Below are 22,732 nucleotides of genomic sequence, written 5' to 3' on the forward strand. Positions count from 1 at the left end.
TGAAGTAAGTTTTGGAGTCAAGTAAAATGTAGAGCTTGTCAGTGCTTGCTTACTCTTAGGTTTGTGCTCTTTAGAAGTGATAGGTGCAAAGACAACTCTGAGGTGAATGTTTGCATGACTTGCTTTCAGTTTGGCTTGCTCCTTTCTGATTAAATATTTTCCCCTCCTAAATGCAGGGCTTCAGATAACAGGGAGCGTGCTTATGAACATAGTGCCTATGGACACCATGAACGGGGGACGGGAGCATTTGATCGGACAAGACATTATGATCAGGATTACTATAGAGACCCTCGAGAGCGGACTTTACAACATGGGCTCTATTACACTTCTCGGAGTCGAAGTCCAAACCGCTTTGATGCTCATGACCCCCGATACGAACCTAGGGCTCGGGAGCAGTTTACGCTGCCCAGCGTGGTACACAGGGATATCTACAGGGACGACATTACCCGGGAGGTACGAGGCAGAAGACCAGAGCGCAGTTACCAGCACAGCAGGAGTCGCTCGCCACATTCGTCCCAGTCTAGAAACCAGTCTCCACAGAGGCTAGCTAGCCAAGCATCCAGACCCACCAGGTCCCCGAGCGGCAGCGGCTCGAGAAGTAGATCCTCCAGCAGCGAGTCCATCAGCAGCAGCAGCAGCACCAGCACTGACAGGTAGGTTCAGCCTCAGCCCTTCATCTGCTGAGTGCACTCGCTGGTCATGTGTTCTCCAATGCGCCAGGGCCAGTAGTAATGTTTTTGTTTTTGTTTTTTCCCGAGACAGGGTGTCTCTGTGTAGCTCTGTAGACAGGCTGGCTTCATATTCACAGAGATCCGCCTGCCTCTGCCTCCCGAGTGTCGGGATTAAAGGCGCGTGTCATCCTGCCTGGCTTATTTTTATTTTTTAAGAGTATGGAGTCAACTTCTCTTTGGGGCCAAACATTTCTAAAAGCTGTTTGGTTAAGCGTGTTGGTAGAATACATTTTTATTTATTGTCATCGAGTAAATCAACTTTAATTGTATTTTAACACCACAGTGTGCTGTACCAAATTTATAGATGCATTCTTTCACTCAGTTATCAGTTTGAGTTCCAAGGCTCAGATAACATTCATTGGGATTTTTTTTTTAATGTCAAGGAGTTTTATGTTAAAGATGACCAATAATAAATTGAAGGTCATTTAATAAGGAGACTCAGAGGTCAGGCTGTATGGGTTTTGAAGTTACTGAGTTCAGCAGATGGTATATTCTTTAGGTAACATTGGATCGGTTCCTTGTGATTTCTGGCCCCAGCTTTCTCATCATTTACATGAACCTTACTTTAGAAGTGGGTATGGTGGCACCTGCCTGTAGTGGCTACTACACAGGAGGCTAGGCAAGAGAGTCCGAACCCTGCCTACAGAGTAAGACCGTTTTGAATCTGCCATTCCTCATAGCTAAACAACTCAAAATTCCCAGAAAACAAATAAGAATTATTTATTGTATTAAATGAAAATGGCATGGAATGTGCTTCCTGCAACCTCAGACTATAAACACTCCTGGTGCTAGGCAGCAGCTGTTCCTACATGATGCTGCTCACAGGCTAGAGCATTTCCTCTTCCTCTGCTAGACTGTTAAACCAGGCGCCCTACATTAAATTTAGCTGATATATATTCTAAACTTAGAGGACACGGCTTCTTTGACCTGATTTGGACTGGAGAGATGGTTTAGATACTAAGAGCACTGGCTGCTCTTTCAAAGGACCCAGGTCTAATTCCCAGCATCCACAGGGCAGTTCACAGCTGTCTGTAACTCCGGTTCCAGGGGATCTGACACCCTCATACATGTGGAAAAAACACTAATGAATGTTAAAAAATAAAAGTCCAGATATTTCTTTCAATATTATGTGCTTAGATTTAAGAGAAGCAAATGGTCACATGGTTGAGTAGCTCTCTTATGCTTCCTAAATTGCCTGATTCAGAATAATAAAGTGGAAAAATTTTAGCCTAATCTTCCTAACCTAGCTATGACCTAAATATTTGGGAAATTGCCATATTTGAGTGAAGCAGGTACTTAACTTTTGGAAGTCAGAGAAGTTAAGATTGGTTTGTCGTCCAGACAATGGTTGATGAAGTTTAATTCTATGAACAGATTATAAAGTCTCATTGTTTCCTTCTCCTGCCTGGAGTTGTTTAAAAATACTCAAATTTTTCTGCCGTTAAAGGAAGCCCACAGTGTTTCACTGGGCCCAGAGCCTTTCCGAGGGGGGGGGGGAGAGGAGCACATGTGCTTTTATTGAAGTGTGTGTGGACACTGATCAAGACACGGTTTCTCTGTGCAACAGTCCTTGTGCTGAAACTCTGTAGAACAGGCTGGCCATGAACTCACAGAGATCCGCCTGCCTCTGCCTCTGGAGTGCTGGGATTAAAGGTATGTGCCACCCCTACCCTGAATAGGTTTCTCTGTAGCCCTGGCTGACCTGGAACTTGATTTCTCAGCTGCTGGGATTAAAGGCGTGTGCCACCATAGCCTAGCCCTGCTCACAGCTCCTAAGATCAGTCTTCTGACTGTCTGAACTTGAAGAAGGGAAGGATGTACTGGGAAAGACCTAAGAACTAACTCTCAGGGAGAGAGTGGGTGAACAAGAAGATGCTGTGGATGCCTATGGCAGGGGACCGTGACTAGGTTTACCTGCTTACGTAGAGGGGGTGAGCTGGAGGGCTGGAAGGCCATGGCTGACTGGCTGAGGAGGTTAATTTGCCTTGCTTACACAGTGTTTTATATGTTTCAGATTTAGAAGTTTGGGGCTAATTTGTGCTCCTTCTGCTTTGCATTGGTAAGCCATACCATAAGAAGGAAGCCGGGGATTCAAGCCTGCTCCTTGAGGATAGCTCCCCATGGGTTTGGGGAGGGGTCATTGATGATTCTTGCTGTTTCCACTCCCCACCCCCTCAAACCCACTATGTAGTAGAGGAAGACCTTCCTGTTTCTTCCTCCTCTGTGTTGGGATTATAAGTGTATGATACCATGCCCTGTTGTACGGGGTTCTTCAGGTTGAGTCCAAGCTTCCTGTATGCCAGGCAAGCCTGCTACCGACTGAGCTGTGTCTCCAGCCTGATTCTGCCTGTTAAAGTGTTAGTTTTTCCCTTTGAAGAGGTTCTAATACATTTCTTGGATAATTGGTTTCCTTTTATATATAGTAATACAGAAAACACACACACACACGCACGCACGCACACACACACACACACACACACACACACACACACACACACACACACACACTTTTCTTATTCCTGAGTAGACAGAACATAAGATTGATTGTGTTCACAATTCCCAGCTATATTTTGTTTGTTTTTCAAGACAGGGATTCTTTGTGTAGCTATGGCTGTGCTGGAACTCACTCTGTAGACCAGGCTGGCCTTAAACTCAGAGATCCTCCTCTCCTACCTCTGCTTCCGGAGTGCTGGGACCTCCTACATGATTCCCTTGATTGAGATAAAGCAAGAGGGTTCCAAAGGAGACATGCCCTACAACTGTATTTTCTAGATCCGTCATGTCTCAGCCTTCCATATGTTGCTTTTAGTTATACCTGAGCCTCACATGTTTGCTTACTAATTTCCTTGTACTATGAGCAGTCTGACAGCTGCTTTGTGATGACAGTTTGGTATCTATAGGACAGCGGGAGAACAGAAGGAGCAGCATTGGTCAGGCTGTGAAGGATATGTACAAGTTAAGAAAAGAAGAAACACATTTTAATTTAGACAGGATTTTGGGGGCAGAGGAATGATCTGAATTTTTTTGTTTGTTTGTTTTTTTGTTTTTCGAGACAAGGTTTCTCTGTGGCTTTGGAGGCTATCCTGGCACTCTCTCTGTAGACCAGGCTGTCCTCGAACTCACAGAGATCCACCTGCCTCTGCCTCCCGAGTGATCTGAATGTTTTGAGACCATCAGATAATGTGTGGGGGAAGGGGGGAAGGGAAGGGGTGAGGAGGGAGGGAGGGAGGGGTATGGAGAGAGGGGTGAGGAGGGAGAGATGGATGGTCTCTCTACATAGTGCTGGCTGTTCTGAAACCTCATTATAGCCAGACTGGTCTCAGACTCACCTGCTTCTGCATCCTGAGTTCTGAGATTAAAGGTGTGTACCACTGTGCTAAGACCAGAAGATAATTTAAAAATGGTTTAAACGGGGCTGGAGAGATGGCTCAGAGGTTAAGAGCACTGCCTGCTCTTCCAGAGGTCCTGAGTTCAATTCCCAGCAACCACATGGTGGCTCACAACCATCTATAATGAGATCTGGTGCCCTCTTCTGGAGTGTAAACACACATGGAGGCAGGATGTTGTATTCATAATAAATAAATCTTTAAAAAAATGGTTTAAACGTGTCAGCAATTCAGGATTATAGCCTTTTAAAATTAAAAATCTTTTAGATTTATTTTATGTGTATTAGTGTTAGCCTGTATGTGTATGTGTACCTCGTGTGTCTGATTTCCACACAGGATGGTGTTGGATGTCTTGGAACTGGACTTATAGATGGTTTTATGAGCTGCTGTGTAAGTGCTGGGAACTGAACCCAGGTCCTCTGTAAGAACTAGTAAGTGCTACTAACTACAGAGCCATCTCGGCAGTCCCCAGGGCTTTGTTCTTCATACAGAGACAAGAATTTTAGAAGAGACATGGTTTGTGAGATGTGTGCTTTGGAAAGGCAACTGTTTGGGTCTCTTGGTAGAGTGCTTGCCTAGCATGCATAGTTGTTTAACACCTCCCCCCACACACCATCCCACAACAACAAAGACCCCAAACCCCAAAACTTTTCCATCCCACTCTCCAGAAGACCAACTAGCCAACCACACCAACCCCATCAAACCATATCTTAAACCAGGATAGATAATGGTTAGAACCCCAGAGAAGGAAAGCTAGGGCCGTGAGAGCGCCTGACTGGGGACGATGAGAGACGCAGTGTGTTACAGTGTCAGGTTGTGGTGACTGCGTCAGTGGTGTACCCCAAGAGCTCTCCACCAGAACAGGGCCAGGAGTGTTTCTCCAGGATGAGCTGAAAAACTTAGACGGGATTCTTAGTTAACCTGAAGGGAAAAGCAGAACCAATGGAGATAGGTGGGAACTTTGGTCATGTGATTGTGAATGAAATTAGGTCTGGTGGTATGGAGAGGGGTCTCTTAACCTTGGGTTCCTTTACCCGATTGTTCTTTTCCTCTATAATTAAGTCACATGGAAAGAGTAATATTTTGAAATGTTGTACAACTTGAGACTATTTCAATTTTGTTTTGGAAGAAATAACTTTTTTTTTCTTTTTTTTTTTCAAGACAGGGTTTCTCTGTGGCTTTGGAGGCTGTCCTGGAACTCGCTCTGTAGACCAGGTTGGCCTCGAACTCACAGATATCCGCCTGCCTCTGCCTCCCGAGTGCTGGGATTAAAGGCGTGCGCCACCAACGCCCGGCTAAGAAATAACTTTTAATTCAGGTCTGGTGCACACATTTATCATTTCAAGGAGGATCAGAAGTTTAAGGTCACCCTCAGCTACATAATGAATTTCACAGCCAGCTTGGAATATATGAAACCCAGTCTGTAAAACAAACAGAAGACATGTGTACTCCTTTAATTCAAAGCACTAGGGAGGCAGGCCGATCTGATCTGTAGAGTGAATTCCATGCCAACAAGGCTATCTAGTGAGACCCTGTCTCAAAAACACTGTCCAAAAAGTGAAAAACGAAAACCACAAACAAACTAAACAAAAAAGCCCCTCTCCCATTTTAGATGATTTTTAAATGTAATAGTCATAAAAGCTACTTAGAGATGTTTAAAATTAACATTGTATATTGACACAGTGTAACTTGTCCGTAGGGTAGTTTCTCTTCTGTCACCTTGGCTGACAGGGAGGCCAACCTTTGACCCACCATGATTGACCCGCTTTGGTGACAAGACTCTAGCAGGCCACCTGAAGTGATGAGCAAATGAGTGATTGTGGCTGTGCAGTCTCCTGCACGAGGCGTTTACAGCTTCTCATAGCTTTCACAGCATTTAGCTGGTGAGAAACAGGACCTGTGTATAAACTCCCTGCGCTACTGGAGGTACCTTTCTTTGTCATAGCTGCCATTTAATGTGTCACTTTTTTTCCTTTTTTGTTTTCTGTTTTTGCTTTTGTTTTTAGAGACCTGGTTTCTCTGTGTTGCCCTTGTGTCTTGGAAGCTTTTGTAGACTAGGCTGGCCTCGAACTAAAATATTTACCTGCCTCTGCCTCCTGAATGCTGAGACTAAAGGTGTGCACCACTAGCTCTGGCCATTTTCCTTCAGGACATGTTACATATTTGTTTTAAATTGTGTGTGTGCATGTGTGTGTGCGCGCACAACATGTTTATGTGGAGGCTGGAGGACAGCTTGCAGGGGTGTGGGTTGTATGGCTTCTACCATGTGGGGCGTCAGGTCTGGAGGCAAGTTGCTTTTAACCCTATTAGCCATCTTTGCTGTCTTGGAAAAACTTTTGTTTAAGGTTTTTTTCTAGGGATATTTGTAAATGTATTTATTATAGATAAAAATTTTGAGTAAATTATATTAAAAGTTGTCTGTAAGTGGGCATGGTCTTGTGTGATGTTGTAATCCCAGGACTTACTTGGGAGATGGAGTCATGAGGATCAGGAGTTCAAGGCCATCTTCAATTATATGAGACCCTGTCTGAAATGAAAACCACAGTTGTCTAGAATGCTACTAAGCTTTCCCCTAATGGGAGACAATTTGGAATTTTTATCTTACCCAAATATAAAAAGAAAAAATTGAAAGATAATGAATAAATTTTGGATTCACCCTTCCACACCCTGCTGTTGGGGTTCAAGTGAAGACCTTGCTCTACCACTGAGATATTCTTACAGCTTCTGAGTGTTTTGACCCTAGACTTAAAAAGGTTACGGAAAAAGGACCTTTTCAACTAAAAAAAATGTTAGTATAATGTGACCCTAGTACCCTGCAGGTGAAGCAGCCTAGCCTGCAGAGTGAGACATGTCCTGTGTAGTAAGTAAGCTCTTGCTTCCTGTGAGGACCAGTGGCAGTCCTTCTGTGCAGATGACAGGCCACTTTGTAGAAGCTTTACCCTCACAAGGCACTCTGCTCTTGCAGTTCACTGATTTAGTGTGAAGACAGTTTCCCTCCAGTTCAAATAGAAACACACTCCAACTGCAGCCACCCTGCAGCGTTTGAAAGAGTGTGGGGGAGCCCTGGGGTTGGTTACATGGTCTGTGTGGGTTGACACCTGCCTTTAGCTTTTGTAAGTGTGGTTTTTTAGCTGTTAATTAGGAGAATGAATGCTTCGTAGAGTCTTACCATGTGCACATGCATGCAGGTACGTTCCTGTCATGATGAGCATGTCTGTTCTTGTCTTCCATCTTGTTCCTGACTGCTCGTGCCAAGCTAGCTGGCTTCTCCCGTCTCCACTTCACAGCTCTTAGGGATTACGATGCAGGCTCTCTACAGAATGTCTAGTTCTGGGGTGGAAGTGAAGGCCCTTGAGTTGCACAGCAAATATTTTACCCTAACACCTTTTTTTTCTTTTGAGAGAGAGGATGTTGCAGTGCCCCTACCTCCTGTGTTCAAGATTTTCATAGATACAGACTATTATGTTCATTTTATTACTTGGTTATGCACTTTGCTATGATAATATATTATTTACTAGACACTACCACAAGAGGGAGTAGCCATCATTTCGTTCATTAAGTAAGTTTCTTACTGGGTGTGGTTAGCAGACACCTTTAGTCCCAACATGCTAGAGGCAGAGGCAGGCTTGCCTGTTCTACATAGTAAGACCCTATATCAAAAAAAAAAAAGATAAATTGCTTAAAATGAAAGGTTATTATTATTATTTTTCCATTTGAGTGGTATGGAGAGAGATGCCTGTGTTAAGAGACCATTAAAAGCAAACTCTTGTCAGTTGCAAAAAGATATATATACATGCGAATTTGTGAAAGTCAGCAATTAGTTTTATATTGCTTTTTTGGAATAACAAACAAAATATATATTTGTGGGTATCAAAGCAGACAATGTCAAAGATTAAAGATGTAGGATTTGGAGGTGGGGGTGGTGCACATGCTCTCCCACTAAGCTTAATCCCTTAGCCAGTACATACTCTTTGAGAGGTCTGCTTCCTCATTTGTTTCTCGGCCCTGTTTCACCTAATATACAAATATTTGACTCTGATTTAAGCCTAAGTAAGGTGCTATATTGCGTTATCCAAGGGTTCAGAAATAGTGCCAGCTGGGTGGTGGTGGTGTGCACCTTCAACCCCAGCATGCAGGAAGCAGAAGCAGATAGATCTCTCTGAGTTCCAGGACAGCCAGGGGGCTACACAGAGAAACCCTGTCTCGTACCCCCCCCCCCAAAATGAGTGTCAAAGAAAAACTGCTATGAGCAAAAACTGTAATCTTTCCTGTGGGCCTTTCTAGCTATTACATGAAATTCCTAGCTTGTGGTATCCAATTGTTATCTGTGATGGAATCCTGTTAAGAGTCAGTTAATGATGTTATCCACTAGTTATTCGGCCTCCTTGAAGCTTGGTATTGAGATTTTTCTGGAAGTTATCATCAGAACGGATAGTCAGTGGCCAGAGTTGACTTGGCGTCCTAAAACGCCTCCCAGCCCCCCCTCCCCCCAATGTTTGCACATTCTCTGCCTCATGTAGTTTTTAGGGCTGTTTAAAGGTAAGGAAAGAATAGAGTGTTTTCTACATTCCCACCCGTGGCAGCCTGCAGAGGTCACTGCAGAGCCCTGTTTTGCAAATGTTCCTTTTTGGTCGCTGCGTGTTTTGCTTTGTTGTTCCAGATGCCACACTGCTTTTGTGTTTTAAGGCAGTGAGCGAGAGCGCGGCCGGGCTGGGGGTTGGGATGGAGCTAAGTGTAGAACGGGAAAAGCGCCTGCTTACCGAAGGTTCTGGTGGGCCTGCCTGCCCCGTTCTGTCTGTGGGGATCTGGGAGCAGGTCTTTCCCAAATGGTTTCCCAGAAACGCTGTCTTTACTTAAAGAAAAGGAAAAAAAAAAAGCGTGGCTTCTGGTGGTGCTGGGGCTGGAAGATTAGGTCTTGCATTTTGGGAACAATGCTGGGCTGGCCCAGGTCTGCTCTGCCACCCCGGAGAAAAGAACCCAGTGTTGGGGTTGAGTTTTGTTTGGGAAGCTAGGAACTGTTTGTGTTTAGAACCAGCTTGAACTGGAATTATCCGGTTTGAGCTGGCTTTTTGCCACCTCTTGGAGGCTTCCTTGTTTCACCAGCGTTTGCCTCCTTTGTGGTGTTGCTGGGCTTAGCAGCCAAACTTTTGGCTGTCACAGGCCTAGTGACGTGGGTGTGGCATGGGTGTGCTCGCGGGGGCGGGGTCAGCGAGCCTAGAGGCGGGGCCTGCGGGTGCTGTCCGGCTGCCGGTTTCCCTTTGCCTCCTCTCTTCTGCTGTAGGTCGCAGGCCAGAGCCCCCAAAATGAGGTACGAGCTGGTGACTGGCTTTTAGCTTAATCAGGCTTTCAGTCCTTTCCCCTTGGCTTGTGTTGGTTGCTTTTGGTTTGTCAAGTTGAAAGGAATTAAAATAAGTTGGTAAATCTGTGCTTTGATAATGTGTGGATTTTTTTTGTCGTCGTTCCCCCCATACCGGCCGGGCTCACTATGTAGCCGTGACTGTCAGGGAATTTACTGTGTAGATTTACTCAGAGAGCTCCACTTGCCTCTGTCTCCCGAGTGCGGGGAGATGGGGGGCTTAAAGGTGCTACCATATCCACCACCACCAAAAGTGCTACCATATCCACCTCCTGAGTAGTGGACTGCAGGTGTGAGAAACCTGGCTCTCACCGTTTTATTTAGTAATCCATTGCCACTTTTTTATTTTTAATGATGGGAATGGAAGCTAAGATTTTATGCTTCTGAGCTGGAGTCTCACCAAGCTGCATCCCAGCCCCCCCCCTTTTCTTGAGACAGAATTTCACTCTGTATTCCAGACCTGTGTTTGGTGTGTGTGTGTGTGTGTGTGTGTGTGTGTGTGTGTGTGTGTGTGTGTGTTAGGGCTGTTAGCAGGGTTTCTGGCTTATTAATCTGTCCTGGGGGCTGAACTCTGGTCGTCAAGCTAGGGCTGCTAACCACAGTCTCTCTCCAGCCCCCTGGCCTCACTTCTGTGTCACCACACATGGCTAAAAATTTATTTTCAATATGGAGAAGAATGTTAAAGTGAAGGTTATTTTAAGTGATGACTAACATCTTCAGTAGAGGTTTTTACTGTGTGTCTGTGGACATACAGTGGAGTTGTGCTGGAACTAGAGGGAGACAGACACCTGCCTTGTTCCAGAACACGATCCATAGACTCAACGCTTAGGGCGTTCCATGGCCCTTGCTTATTCTCAGGAAGGACAACGGTTTTGAATGTGCTATGACGGTGCTTGCAGACATTTTGCACTATAGCTTTGTGTGTGTGTGTGCATGTGTGTAAATTCTAAAGAAATGGTTACATTTAAAGGGAACAGTTTTAGGCTGATGTTTCTTACAATTTGTAGTCACTTAAAAATAAACCAGTGCCGGGCAGTGGTGGCTCACGCCTTTAATCCCAGCACTCGGGAGGCAGAGGCAGGTAGATCTCTGTGAGTTCGAGGCCAGCCTGGTCTACAGAGCAAGTTCCAGGACAGCCTCCAAAACAATACAGAGAAACCCTGCCTCGAAAAACAAAACAAAACAAAAAAATAGTGCCCACAAGCTGAATAAACTATGATGTCTCATGGGTAGTTCAGAGCCTTCTGACCTCTTGGGCCTGACACTGCTTCCAGATACAGTTCAGAAGTAGGCAATAGCAAGCTTCTCTCTTGTCCTGGGTAGGAAAGAGTGCCAATGCCAAGGTTAAATTGGAAGAGGACTAAAATCTCAGCCGCTGATGCAGGCAACATTAGATAGACCTGGCTGGGATTTCATCTGCAGTGGAAACCCCCACACTTTAATGGATATAATGACCAACACCCAGAGTCACTGCACTCAAGGGCGGCCTAAGGGAGGAGGCCCTCATTCAGGATCATGAGATCCTGAATATTCATAGAAAGAAAACAAAAAAAGAGGTAGGTTGTCACCAGCACCTAAAAGGCAGAGGTTAGCCAGGATTACCTAGTGAGACTCAGTATTTTGAATGGGAACGTTCCCCTAGGCTCATATGTCTGAGTGCGTAATCCCCAGTTAGTTGTGGCCGAGTTGAAGAAGTGTCACGAGGGGTGGGCTTGGACGTTTCAAAATCCTTCAGCGACCCGCTCTTTTTGCTCTTTGCTTTCTGCCTTCAGATCAGGGTGTAAGATCTCAGCTACTGCTTCAGTGCCATGCTTGCCTGCCTACTGCCTTGCTTCTCTCCATGCTCAAGGACTAACACTCTGAAACTAAGCAAACACTAATTAAATGCATCCCTTTTCAGGTTGCCTTGGTAAAGCAATAACTAGGGCAAACTGTTGGTTAAACACACACACACACACACACACACACACACACACACACACACACACACACACACACCCCAAAAAACAACAACAACAAAACAAAAAGACACCTCCCAAACAAACCCCCAAACAAAAAATCTCCCCATGTCCTATTTGATCTGTGTGCTGTCTTGGTTCATGCCTTTTTAGGCATTCCGGTTGATGTTACATACTACACAGTTAAGTAAATAAACAAATTCCACTATGACGATATTGACACTTGACACTTTCTCATCAGTCAAGTCCAAAGGAAACTTCCCAGGTCCCCAAGCTCCAAAAGCCTGTCCAAATATCCAGAAACAAGCCCAAACTGGTCTACAGGAGGATTGCATGGTCATCTCACCTATCAAAAGGAGCCATTTTCCTTAGCCCTGGCAGAAGGACATAAGGCTCTCCAGTTAACATATACCTGTGTTGCCCACCAGCCTGTCAAGGTCCATGTTAGCCTCTAGGCTCCCTCAGGCCCTACTCACAAGTATTTGTTACACATCTCAAACACCCCTTAAACATGCGTGGAGTGTAACGAGTCTTTCTCTGTACTGCCAGCTCTGTGGATACTTACTATTAACTATGAAAGCTTGTCTTTAGCTTAGGCTTGTCCCATTAGCTCTTATAATTTCAGTTAACCAATTTATACTAATCTATGTTTTGTCTCGTGGCATTTTACCATTCTTCATTCTGTATGTCCATGACCTACTCCATGTTTCATTGGCATCTGACGTGCCTAGAGTCATCTCCTTCCTTTCTCTGCCAGGAAGTCCCGCCTGTACCCCCTGTCTAGTTTTTGGCCATTCAGCCTTTTATTACACCAAGCACAGCAGTACATTCTCACACAGTGCACACGCCCACAAGAGTGGGGCAGTCTTGTCGGCAGTCCTTACTGTGCCCCTCGCGTGCACCGACCTCAGCAGCCTCTGGGGGTCCTATACTGCTGCTGTGAAGAAGGTGTTCTTGTTCTTCAGGCATGTTTGCTTCCTCTATGGAAAGAGCAGTCATATGTGACCCCCCCCCCCACAGGGTCTTGCTGTATAGCTCATGCTGCCCTTGGCCTGATAAGTGCTGGGATTCTAGATGTGTGCCGTTCTACTGGACATTATTTGAGCTTTTATTTTGAAGGTTTTCTGAAGACAGGAATACACACATGACATTGGGAGGGAGCCTGGGACCTCATGCAGGGCAGGCAGGTTCTGTGCCGGTGCTCTATGCCTCTAACCTGCTCTCTGAATCACGAGAGGATTGCCAGCCTGTTGCAACTACCTGGGCTCTCCCACTTTAGAATTTAAACTAAAAGTACTCCAATGCCAATGTTGGTTCCCAAAAGTGAGACAGTGGAAAACAGTATCTTACTTTACCCACTGCACTTTGTACTTTGAGGCAGAATCTGAACACATGACAAAAACAAACAAAAGCCCAGCTGAGCATCACAAAGAAGTAGTACTTGGTTACAGAGCTTTTGGTAGTAGGTCATTTGTAAGCAGCACTGGAAAGTAGAGCTGGTGCCCTTGAGGCTTGCTGCTCAACCGGTTTAGCTGAAGTAAACTCCAGATTCATTGAAAGATCCTGTCTTAAAAATAAGATGGAGGGACTTGGAAGATGGCTTAGGGTTTAAGGACCAGGGCTCAGTTTCCTAACACCCATGTGGTGGCTCCAGTTCCAGGGATCCAACACTGTGTCTGGCTTCTTTAGGCACCAGGCACACATGCAGACAGAACACACATTAAGTAAATTGATTTTGAAAAAGGGCAGAGAGTAATTGAGGAAGACACTTCCTCTGGAAGAGCATGTTCACATATGTGAAATAAAATTCTTAGATGAGGAATTTTAGTGTCTAGTACAGCTCACCAGAAAATGGCACAGTGTTCTTTTGTAGCATATTAACAAAGCATATGCTGCTTCCCTGCTATCACCAGAGTGGTGGATTTTAAAACTGGATCCAACGCTTTAGTGCCAGTCCTTGTAACTGTTTTTTTTTTTGCTTGTAGACATGTATGTTATGGAGGTCAGAGGACAACTTATGGGAGTTGGTTCTCTGTACTATAAGTATAGCCAGACTTGCTTGGACCTCCAACTTCCAAATAATGACATGAAGATTTATTAAATATGAAAGCAAATTCCTCTCCCTGGAAGTCCCACCTATCCTCTCCTGCCTAGCTATTGGCTATTCAGTTGTTTATTAAACCAATCAGAAGGTGCCTTGGCAGAGACATCCTCACAGTATATAAAAATATGATCCTGCTACATATAAGGGCCCAGAGATTGAACTTGATCATCAAGCTTGGTAGTAGGTGCACTTACCCAATAAGCCACTTTACAACTGGTTCTTTAAATTTTCTTTCTTTAAAAAACAAGAAAAAAAAATAAAAAACAAGAAAAAAAAACCACCAAGTAGCAATTCCCAATTCTTCCACCAGCCTCTAGGGATTAACATTTACCTCCTGTCACACAGTTTTTGACCCTATTCTGTGCTGGGCAATCACACCTAAGGCGTCTTATGTTAGCCCCAGAGCCTGGACTATTCTAGGCAAGTGCTCTATTGCTGAGCTACATTGTACTCAGCTCCTTGTGTTAATTGTTTGTTACCCAGCACTTTATGATGAACTATTTCTGTATTTTACATAACTTTCACAGAGAACCATAAGCTTCAAAAGTTTGGTTGTAGCTGTTGCTGCATTCTGAAGAATGACATCATAGTTAACCTTTCATGAAAGATAAGTACACATTCAGTCTTAAATAGCATCTTCTGCTAAAAACAGGCTTTGTTTGTTTTTTTAAGACTGAGCTGAGTTTCTCTGTAACTCTGGATGTCTTGGAACTCACTCTGTAGACCAGGCTGGTCTCGAAATCAGAGACCCATCAGCCTCTTCCTCCTGAGTGTGTGTGGGTTCTACCATGTCTCATTAGTGAGGACTTGTTATACAACCACAGCTGACAGATATACTTCCCTAACCCCTTAGCCACCCCACCCATCAGTCTCCATCCTCTAACCCAACTCCATCTTCTCAGCAGCATGGTCACTTGATCCCTCACTGACTTGTCTCTCTCTGGGATTAAAGGCATGTGTCACCACTGCCTGGCAAATCAAACATTCTTTAAAAAGTTTTTGGTCTGGGGATGCAGTTCAGTGGTCCAGTACTAGCCTAGCATGTGTGAGGGCCCTGGGATCTGTCCCCAGTTCCTGTTAAAAACCCAAAACCTTAGAACCATTGTAAACTGTTACTATTTGTTTCTGTCAGCAGGAATTATTGCTGGGTAGGTGTTTGTTTTCTGCTTCTAGCTCTACTACTCTGTTAGCTTTTCTCTGCTAACTCAATCATGTTCTTTTTCCAATAGCTGTTCTGTCTGGTTCCCTGATAAAACACAGCTCTAGTCTTTTAATGTATCAGTTTTCTCAGTAAGATCTTGAATGAGGAGTTGGACTTTCATTCCCATCACTCAGGTCTTCTTGCCTTGCCAGTGAACTTGTAGTTGTGGCTACACCCTTTGGGCATGGTTTCAGGTGCGGTTATGACCCCTTTAAGGTAGAGGAAGGAGCTTTGGACTCGAGCTCTCTTAGGTCTCAGCATGGGAAGGGCAGAGACTGTATCTTTTGGAGCAGGAAAGCCGCAGAGTGACTGTGCTGTCACCCAACCAACACCTGCACAAAAGACTCCAATTTTTTGCATTCTGATGGTTTGAAGACATACATAGAGCAGTGTAGCCCATGCTGGCCTTGAACTTGCCACCTTCCAAGCATTGGAGCTCCACACGTGGTAGCTCACACTTGTAAATCCAGTCTTTGAGTGGTTGAGGCTGGAGAATTGCTGCAAGTTTAAGGCCAGCATGGGTCCTACAAGTGAGTGTTACCCTAATGGATGAGAGGTAATACTGAAAGTGGTTTTTGTTTGATTTTGGAATAAATAGGGTCTGGTTCTATGGTGTGGACTGGCCTCGAACTCTCCACCCAGATCCTCTCCTCTTCAGGTCTCCCCGGTGCCAGCAGTGCAGCTTCCATTGCCAGTCCATTGCGCTGTGTGACTTTGATTTTCATCTCAGCACTGCTCAGTGCTGATGAGCATCTTTTCATGTACTTAGTTTTCATTAGTTCAAATCCTTTGCCATTTAGGTTGTTGATAGGTGGTATCATTTTAAAATTGGAGATAGCTCGTTCAGAGGCTATATTAGTCAGTGTTTTATAGAGTAACAAAACTTAGAGAATGAATCTCTCTTAAGGAAAGAGATTTATTAGAATGACTTACAGGCTATGGTCCAGTTAATCCTACAATGGTGGGCTGTGAATGGAAAGTCCAAGAGTTCAGAAGTTGCTCAGTTCATAAGGCTGGGTGTCTGAGCTGGTCTTCAGTAGATAGATGCTGGAATCAATCCCAAAGTAGTGACCTCCAATGCAGTGAAGGACTGGACTTGTTAGCAAGGCGAGAGCAAGCAAGCAGAGCAAAGCTTCCTTCCTTCATGTCCGTATGGGCTTCCAACACAAGGTGTGGCCCAGATTAAAGATTTGTCTTCCTGCCTCAAGATCTGGATTAAGCCCTTTGGTGACACGCCTTAAATCCCAGCACTTGGAGGCAGAGGCAGGCGGATCGCTGAGTTGAAGGCTATTCAGGACAACCAGGACTACACAGAGAAACCTGTTTTGTAAAACGAAACCGATGATGATGATGATACTTTGGTGAGGAAATAAAATCCATTACCTTAAACTCCTAGTTCAAGTGAAGAAAAGCTTACTGCAGATTCCATATTAAAATGATTGGAATGGTTTTCATTCATGTCATCTTTGTTAGCAGTGGTTACAGTGCTGTGTATTTCAATCATTATTGTTTCACAATTAAAAGTGTCATCTGCAAGCTGGATATAGTGATGTACACATCGTGAGTAGAGCAGAGGCAGATGAATCCCTGAGTTTGAGGCCAGCCTGGTCTACAGAGTGAGTTCCAGGACAGACAGGCTACCTTGTCTTGGAAAACAAGCAAAATCAGCTGCAAATTCTTTGGCCTTGGTGTTGATAGAAAGAGAAACGCTGCATTTTACTGTACACACACACACACACACACACACACACACACACACACACACACACACACACACGATAGGACAGTGTACCTTACCCTTGACTAGAGAGAGATTCTGATGTGGTGAGATCATTAGTGCTGTTGCAGTCAGAAGGTTATGAAAAGGAGCAGCTGGGAAAATGCCAGGTATGGTGGCCCACATCTATATTCCCAGCACTCATGAGGTAGAGGCAGAAGCATTAGGAGTTAAGAATTTGAAAACCTATATGGATTATCAGACCTTGTCTCAAAAAAAAAAAAAAAAGCAAAACTATGGGCTTAATACTGTGTACCCGTATTCCCAGTACTTTTGGGGGGGTAACATTTTCTCCTGCACTGTGTGAAGAAAACCTGTCTCATAAAAATGAGGGGAGTCTGTCCTGGAGCAGTGATAAGTTCTATATTGTAGACGGTGATTCCTCTGTATCTGAGGAAAGCATCAGGGACTGTGGCACATTTTAAATTGTCTAAGCCTGATGGAAAAATCCACTTGGCACACTTTCCCTCTGATTCAAGCTTATGAATTATATAGAAGAAATAAATTAGCTACCAGTTGAGAAGTCATTAAAAAATTACTGATTCAGGGTTGAGCACTGGCATGTGCCTTTAGCACATGAGTTCAAGGCCATCTTGGTCTACATAGTGAGTTCAGGAACAACTAGGGCCATGTGGGAAGACCCTGTCTTGAAAGGAAGGAAGGAAGGAAGGAAGGAGGGAGGGAGGGAGGGGGAAATACCAATAAAATTATTGCTTTAGATTACATCTGCACTACCCAACTCCTTTTAACGGCAGGGTCTCTGTGAGGCTGGGGCTGACCTGGGACTGGCACGTGAGCCATCATGCCTGACATTATGTCTGCTTAGGTTTTGCTATTTTTGGTTTTGTTTGTTTTTCTTTTTTGAGACAGGGTCTTGCTACGGAGCTCACTGGCAAGGCAACTATGTGTGTAGATCACGCTGGCCTCAAACTCCCAGACATCCAACTGCTTCTGCCTTCCCGGTACACATGCCATTGCGTGTCCGAGGATGCAGAGGACAGCTTGGCAGTGTTGACCTTCTCTTTCTACCATATGAACTTCCTCAGCAATGGACTCAGGGTGTCAGGCAAGCACTTTCAACCTGTTGAACCCTCTCACTGGCCCCTTGTCTGTATTTCATTAATGTGGACTTGCATATAACTTGTTACCCGGTTATTTATTTCCAAAGCCAGAGTTTAGGATCTTGTCCATGTTTAGTAGTTGCTTTTTTTGTTTGTTTGGTTTTCGAGACAGGATTTCCCTGTGAAACAGTTCTAGCTGTCCTGGAACTCACTCTGTAGACCAGACTGGCCTTGAACTCACAGAGATCTGCCTGCCTCTGCCTCCAGAAGCCCGTGCCACTACCACCCAGCTCATGCATGAAATTCTTAAAAGTATTGTGTGCTGTTACCTGGAGGTTCGTGTAGTGTGTCCTTGAAGGATGAATAAACTTTGTTTGACCTGAGTCTTATCTCTGTGATGCTCAGTAAGAGGTTAAGTGGTTTGTCCAGGAAGTGTGCAGTGTTTCAGTATTTACACTCTTATCTGTGACTCCAGGACTCCCAGTGTTCTGTCACTATTGTCACCTTTAATATTCTCAGGAGTCACATAAACTGTTTGTTTGTTTTTTTTTTTTTTTTTTTTTTTGTCTTTTTGTTTGTTTGTGTTTTTTGAAGTAAGGGCTTGCTTTATAGCTTAGGCTAGTCTTGAACTCTCAGATCTTAGTGCCATATCCTCCAGGGTGTAGGTTTACAGACAAAAGTACACCTGCTTGCCTCTCACTAGACTCACTTCATCTGGAAGAGGGAAGTTGAGATGAGTCATAGAAGTTGCAGTTGCCCATGTTGGTGAAAGAATGTTGCTTTTTTCCCCTGGCCCCAGGCCAGTGAGAGACTGAGTGAGGGACAACAGGGTGGCCGTTAGCTGATTGTTTCTGTCTGGTATTGTTTCACTGCGTTCCTTTTCTGTTTGTTCTTACACTAATGTCCGGGGGCTTCCTGTGTTTCCTTTGTTGTGTTCCTGCTCTGCAGCAGCGACTCCAGCAGCACCTCAAGCGATGACTCGCCCGCCCGGTCAGTCCAGTCGGCCGCGGTCCCCGCACCCACCTCCCAGTTGCTTTCGTCTCTTGAAAAGGATGAGCCCCGGAAAAGTTTTGGGATCAAAGTTCAGAATCTTCCAGTACGTTCTACAGGTAAATGAGTGCAGTTTCCTCCCAGCTGTTGAGTGCAGCTCACTGATGAGCTAGAATGGGTGACTTGACTTTACATGTGGTGTTTCTATGGCTCATTAGCACTTAGTGTCATGAACAAACCAAGTGACATTACAGTTGTATGTGGTTTATGTCCTTAAGTGAACAACAGGGAAGGCAAGCCCTGTCGAGCATTGCCAGGAGAAGGGAGAAAGAGGAGAAAGGAGTCGGCCTTTTGAGGAAGCAGGCAGGGTCAGCATGGACTGGTCTGCAAACAGCTGCATGGTTGGCAACACAGTGAGGAAGCCAAGAGTCTAGGGACAGCAGGCTTAGGATTTTCATGTGGGCCCGAAACAATGGAAGGAAAAGTAGGAGTTAGAATTCAGAAAAGGGGGCTGGAGAGATGGCTCAGAGGCTAAGAGCACTGACTGCTCTTTCAGGGGTCCTGAGTTCAGTTCCCAGCACACATCGTGGCTCACAACCATCTGTAATGAGATCTAGCGCCCTCTTCTGGCATGGAGGCAGAACACTGTATATGTGATAAATAAATCTTTTTGGTTTTTCGAGACAGGGTTTCTCTGTGGCTTTGGAGGCTGTCCTGGAACTCACTTGGTAGTCCAGGCTGGTCTCGAACTCACAGAGATCCGCCTGCTTCTGCCTCTCGAGTGCTGGGATTAAAGGCGTGCGCCACCAACGCCCGGCCCAATAAATAAATCTTTAAAAAAAAAAAACGATAAGGAAAGAACTCAGAAAAGTAGGCACAGCTGCCCATCCGGAGCTGCCGAGCTGCCAACTCTGCCTAGTTCTTCCCTTGCACACAGAAAGGTTGTGTGTCAAATGCATTTCATCTATGGGCAACACATACATATAGTTATGTGTACATGAATAATACAGATACAGACAACCTGGTTTGCTTTTGAATAGACATTTTCCTGAATTAAATATTTTGATTTTGGTGAAATAGTTTACTATAGGGTTGTAGTTAACATGAGAAAAATGTCCTTGTTTTTATTTGTCTTTGTAGATACAAGCCTTAAAGATGGCCTTTTCCATGAGTTTAAGAAGTTTGGCAAGGTGACTTCAGTGCAGATCCATGGAGCCTCCGAGGAGAGGTACGGCCTGGTGTTCTTTCGACAGCAAGAGGACCAAGAAAAAGCACTGACCGCATCAAAAGGAAAACTTTTCTTTGGCATGCAGATTGAAGTGACTGCGTGGATAGGGCCAGGTAAGGCCTGGAAGTGGGGTTCAGTCCAGTGTGATAACGATGGGCACAATTCTAGTTTCACTTCTTAACTTACTGGTCCAGTGTCTTAGCTTTCAAAAGGTAGGTAGCTAAGGTCTTGGGTCACCTTATTGAAGCCCACTGTGGGCAGTGATGGTGGTGCTTGTTGGATTGTCTAGGGGGATGTCAGAACCACCTGAGACGTGTTCAGTGTGCACCTAACCTATGTAGGTCTTAAACATCAGTCAGTTTTTTTTTGTTGTTTTTTTTTTTTTGGGAGACAGGGTTTCTCTGTATTGCTTTGGAGTCTGGCTTGGAACTTGCTCTGTAGACCAGGCTGACCTCCAGCTCACAGAGATCTGCCTGCCACTGCCTCCTGAGTGCTGGGATTAAAGGTGTGTGCCACCAATGCCGGCTGTTTTTGTTTTTGAGACAGGGTTTCTCTGTGTAGCTTTAGAGTCTGTCCTGGAACTAGCTCTATAGACTAGGCTGGCCTGGAACTCACAGAGATCCGCCTGCCTCTGCCTCCCAAGTGCTGGGACTAAAGGTGTGCGCCACCACTGCCCAGCAGTTTTGCTTAAAAGCAAGGTTTCATAGAGCTCAGATTAACCTTTAACTTGCTATATAGTTAAGGCTAGCCTTAGACTCCTGTTCCTCCCACCCACACCTGATGGGGTTATAAGAATGTGTCTCCCATGCCTGGCTTCATTTTGTGTGTGTGTGTGTATATACGCGCGCGCACGCGTGCATGAGTGCGTGCTAGGATTGAGCCCAGAGCCCTGTGCCATGCTACACAGAGTTCTACTTCTGAGCTGTATCCTTAGCCTGTCTACTTATCTTTTTGTTGACTTGAACATGTAGTGTGCTGAGTTATAATTATCATCAAAACCTTGAGTGTCTCAGACAGAATTAATAATTGGAGCTTTAGCAAATGACTGTGATTAAATTAGAAGTTAAGCCAAGACTTTTCATCATAAAAAATAGAAACCTTTTGAATGTCATTGGGGACCATTTAACACCAAAAAAAGAGCTCACAGATGTCACTGTAGTCATTTCATACACAATTATTCTCATATCTAGAAGTCTTTTTAAGTAATTAATTCTGTGTTATATTTGTGTGAGTGTTGTGCCTGCATATGTCTGTGCACTATGTACGTGTGCCTGGTATCCATGGAAGCTAGGCAGTGTTAGATCCCATGGAACTGGATAGTTTGTGAGCTGCTATGGATCCTGGGAATTGGGCCTGGGTCTGATGAAGAGCAGCTAGTGCTTAACTTTGGAGTTATCTCTCCATCCCCTAAAGTCATGATTTAGACATTTGAATTATTATTATTGTAGTAGTAATTACTATTAATGTAGTAAACATGAAATGTTGAACATCATTAAGATCTTGAAAGTAAACTAAACAATGTAGTGGGATTGTTTTCTGCTGAATTGTAGTTTTCCTTTTAGATTGTAGAGTATGTGTGGTTTTTGTTGGTTTGAGATAGGGTTGCCCAATGAAGCTTGGAGTTCCCTTATATGGCACAGGCTGGCCTTGAACCCTTGATTCTCTTGCATCTGCCTTCTATAGGACTACAGAGGTGTTTCACCATGCCTAGCCAGGTAATAGTTTCGTATTCTTTGTTAAGACCAGAGGGTAAAAGTCACTTGTCTGATGACCTGAGTCCATCCCTGGGACTCGTGTAGAGGTGACTATATGAGTTGTCTCTTGACCTGCACACATGCCCAAACTCATATGTCATGCACACGCACTATAATAATGAATGTCATGATGGGTTATGCTTTATTATCAGCACTCAGTACAACTCACTGAAGGCCAACTAGGACTGCATGGCGAAAGCCTAAAAACAAGCAAACAATTTTTCTTGTTAAATTCTTTGAGAAAGGTCTTCGGTCTTCGCATGTTCCCGTTGTCTGAGACAGTGTCTACTGTGTAGCAAGGCTGGCCTTGAGCTAGCAGTCCTGTCAGCACTGTTCCCTGAGTGCTGAGGTTACAGGCCTCTCCACCAGGCCCAGAATGACAGTTTGTTAAGTGAGTAAATTACATATTAGAGAACGTATTAAAGTGCCCTGTTCTATTTTACCCCATCTGCTCACAGAGACAGAAAGTGAAAACGAATTTCGACCCTTGGATGAAAGGATAGATGAATTCCATCCCAAAGCAACAAGAACTCTTTTTATTGGCAACCTCGAGAAAACGACTACTTACCATGACCTTCGAAACATCTTTCAGCGCTTTGGAGAAATTGTGGTATGTTGTCTTACTGATAAAATGCTGTAGATCTTTGTAGAAGCATATGGATGTGCATATGTGATCTTTGAGGACAAATGAAATATTTCCCCCTTGCGCCATCCATTTTCATTTTTAAAGACAGTGTCTCATGTAGCCCAAGCTTGTCTTGAAATGATATTCTTTCCTCGACCTCTGAGTACTGTGATTCTAGGTGTGGATCATTTCCTCATCCTCCAGTTAACATTTTTAAAGAGGAGAGAGAGAGAGAGAGAGAAGGAGAGGGAGAGAGAGAGAGAGAGAGAGAGAGAGAGAGAGAGAGAGAGAGAGAGAGAGAGAGAGAGAGAGAGAGAGAGAGGGAGAGGGAGAGAGAAGGAGAGAGAGAAGGAGAGAGAGAGAGAGAGAGAGAGAGAGGGAGAGAGAGAGGGAGAGGGAGAGAGAAGGAGAGAGAAGGAGAGGGAGAGAGAGAGAGAGAGGAGAGAGAGAAGGAGAGGGAGAGAGAGAGAGAGAGAGAGAGGAGAGAGAGAAGGAGAGGGAGAGGAGACTGACACTGTATATGCACATTTTGCCTGAATATTTGTTTCTGTACCTTATGTG

At 44.6% G+C, this 22,732-nt stretch overlaps 1 protein-coding gene across 3 annotated transcripts in view; it reads left to right on the forward strand.

Moving 5' to 3' along the window:
• The window catches only part of Spen (spen family transcriptional repressor), a 68,091-nt gene that overhangs the window by 19,263 nt on the left and 26,096 nt on the right, over positions 1–22,732 (forward strand). For 2 of the 3 annotated variants that reach the window (XM_005081085.4, XM_040757497.1), the window contains exons 3-6: positions 177–653; positions 18,523–18,683; positions 19,705–19,905; positions 22,005–22,156. In XM_005081085.4, coding sequence (XP_005081142.1) covers positions 177–653; positions 18,523–18,683; positions 19,705–19,905; positions 22,005–22,156 — 991 coding nt within the window. The remainder of the gene's footprint in view (positions 1–176; positions 654–18,522; positions 18,684–19,704; positions 19,906–22,004; positions 22,157–22,732) is intronic. The other variant, XM_013121245.3, reaches the window with a different exon arrangement.

This window comes from Mesocricetus auratus, unplaced genomic scaffold, assembly GCF_017639785.1.
Source record: "Mesocricetus auratus isolate SY011 unplaced genomic scaffold, BCM_Maur_2.0 Super-Scaffold_100014, whole genome shotgun sequence".
NCBI lineage: Eukaryota > Metazoa > Chordata > Mammalia > Rodentia > Cricetidae > Mesocricetus > Mesocricetus auratus.